The sequence below is a fragment of the Plectropomus leopardus genome, unplaced genomic scaffold (genome assembly GCF_008729295.1).
Source record: "Plectropomus leopardus isolate mb unplaced genomic scaffold, YSFRI_Pleo_2.0 unplaced_scaffold21630, whole genome shotgun sequence".
NCBI classification, from domain to species: domain Eukaryota; kingdom Metazoa; phylum Chordata; class Actinopteri; order Perciformes; family Serranidae; genus Plectropomus; species Plectropomus leopardus.
This window is the reverse complement of record NW_024623417.1, coordinates 1-2664: the sequence shown is the minus strand read 5'-3', so window position 1 is coordinate 2664 and position 2664 is coordinate 1. Positions and strand designations below refer to the sequence as shown.

General features: G+C 39.0%; 1 protein-coding gene across 1 annotated transcript; it reads right to left on the bottom strand.

The window, feature by feature from the left end:
* Positions 1-316: 316 nt before the first annotated feature.
* Positions 317-2658, bottom strand: LOC121965793 (protein FAM162B-like). The gene is made up of 4 exons (XM_042515913.1): positions 2610-2658; positions 1483-1584; positions 973-1084; positions 317-506 (listed from the first exon to the last, which is right to left on the bottom strand). Exons 1-4 carry the CDS (start codon positions 2650-2652, stop codon positions 332-334), a joined length of 432 nt encoding a protein of 143 aa, XP_042371847.1. The 5' UTR covers positions 2653-2658; the 3' UTR covers positions 317-331.
* Positions 2659-2664: the final 6 nt, after the last annotated feature.

Here is a 2664-nt window from a genome sequence, read left to right as displayed (position 1 = left end):
GCCTGTGGGCCAGATCTGATAGAAATAAAAATAAAACAATTCACTCTGGAAATTGTTTTTGTACTTTTAGTAAAGGCTACATAAAGTGCCAGAGTGCATTAAACAGCATCAAAATAGAGCTTGTTTATCAAAAAAAAAAAGTGCTAGTCCTCCTGGCAGAGGTCCTAATCAAGCCCCAGGTGTCCTAAAATCCTAAAAACATCCTTTAATCCTAACATCCTGGAAATGTCCTGACATCCTAGAAACATGTATACGGGGCAGCTGCGACTGGCCTCGTTTTGCAAAAGTGGCCCTCACGCAAAGCAAGTTGAGTAGACCTGCTTTAAACCATTCAGCTAAGATTTTCCTCCTTGTAAACAAATACGGGAGAAAAACATTGTAATCTGTTGTCACTCACCCGTTTTCCCAGAAACACTGTCACCAGACAGGCCCCTATTGTGGCCGCCATCATCAGGTAGCAGGCTTTCACTCTGACTTTGTTTCTGGCAGCATCAATCGTCTCAAACCTGCAGATGCACAAACACAGTGCGGTCGGATATATGAATGCTTTGAAGACAAACAATATTCTAATCAAAAACACATCGACAAGCAGCCGTGTTGATGTTTGCTGCTGTTTTAAGGTTCAGCGCCAGATTCACAGTGACGTGCATGTTCCCTTTTTTCTATACTGGTTCATTGTGAGCGCAGGCGGTGGGAGGTCTGCAGTTTGTATGCGTGACAATCGGCTCTTTTATCACATCAGATATGACCTCCACCCTGATTTCAGGAACAACAGTAATTACCTTCAGCCCAAAAAACAGACGCCTTGTTTGAACTGCAGCCATCTTGGAACATCAGCTACCCCACAGCAGCACCGCCGCTCATCCATTTAGTTAGCTCTGCTCTTGTGATGTATCTTAACTAAATCACGCCAAGAGCCAATCAGATCCAAGTGTGCGGGAGGTCTGGTGTAAACAGGAAGACGCTACTTACGACACAAGCTCTGGTATCTGGTCTGCTGTCTTAAAGCGTCCCGACCAGACCAGAAACTTCTTGTCCATGTTTGAGGGTCTGTAGCCTGGGAGCCTGAATCCGGCACGAGGTGCTGCATGAAAGAAAGCAAACGTTAGAACAAACAAACAGATTAAGTCCATGAAACCATATCTTGAGGAAAAAATGCAGAGAAGTTCAGTTTCACAAGCCCCAGTTGTTAGCTCTATCACCCCAGTTGTAACCCCACTTCCTGTGTCCTTCCTCCTCCTGGGACTAAAGAAAACTTTCACACACTTGCTGCGGCAACAAGTGGCGTGATGTACAAAATCCTCTTGCAATCAATACAGGGATGTTCAATCTCTCTGACGTGTTCTGAGAAATACAACTTTAAACTCAAAATATTTTATGTGCAAAGCTGCTGCACACTTATTATTGGTAAATTCCAAGTTTGTTAAGTGTTTGAAATTAATAGGAATCAGTAATCTGCCTGCCTATGATTCAAAACGCTACCTTGCGCTGGGACTGCGGGCGGAGGCTCGGCTTTGGCCTCCTGCGGTTTATTACACATCCCTCTGTGGCTCCATGTTTCAGTGACCTGTCTGCACCTCTGACCTGTTGAAATATTAAAACAAATAGATAATAAATAAGAGGAATCGTCACTGTTATTTTCATACTGGTTAACCTGCTGAGTATTTTCTCGAATTAATCATTTTGTCTATAAAATGTCAGAGAAAAAAACAAACTTAGTATGCGCATCTTAATTTCTTTTAAGTGATTTTTTGAAGGTGTTTGTCTTGTCAAAGAAACAGTCAAAAGGGGAAGGAGCGATTTGTCAAGAAATGTCCGATGAATTGCAAGAAATACGTCAAAGGTAAAAAGAAAAAGACCTGAAATTTCGCTTTAAAAAATGAAAAAAAAATGTTGAGAAAACTATTTTTATTATTTTATAAATTTGATCATTAAAATGTCACAGAAAAATACACGTTAATTTAATTTAACTCAATTTTCCTCACTTTTCAGGTAATTTTTTTTTTCTTTTCTTCTTTTTTGTGCCTAATTTCAGGTAATTTTCTCTTACCCATTTACTAGTATCTTGTTCATTTTGGGGGCATTTTTTAATGTTGCTGATTGCCTTCTTCCCACGTTTTTTTTTTAAAGAAATCAAGCCAATTTGCTCTGGTTTCAAAGGGTTAATCAAAGCATGTAAAAATTCTCCCTTTTGAAAATAACTAACAAAAAGGTGAGATTCGCGGTCTGATTGCATAAGACAAAGGTGTGTCAGCTTAACAAAGCTTATTGCACAATAATAAAAAACAAATAAAAAGTTTGCTTGCTTGGTCAAAGTACTGTTGTGAGGCTTTTTATTATGAGACATTAAACACGAATTACAAATTTCACAATACAGGAACTCCCTTTAACTGTCAGCACCTTTAACAGCCACGTAAGAAGCATTTACTGAAATTACTGTTTAGCAATCAAAAATCGAGGGATCGAAAAGCATGAAATAAAATATATTCAAGTATATTATTACCATAACTGCTGTTTTAACGATTAATTAGTTAACGTCACATGTGGGAGACGCTGTCAGACAAATATTGATCAAAAACTACACGTAAATTAATGTCAACAATACGCACCTATGAGGTTGCCGATGGAAAGACGAGATCTGAAGAAATTCATGTTTTTATGTGA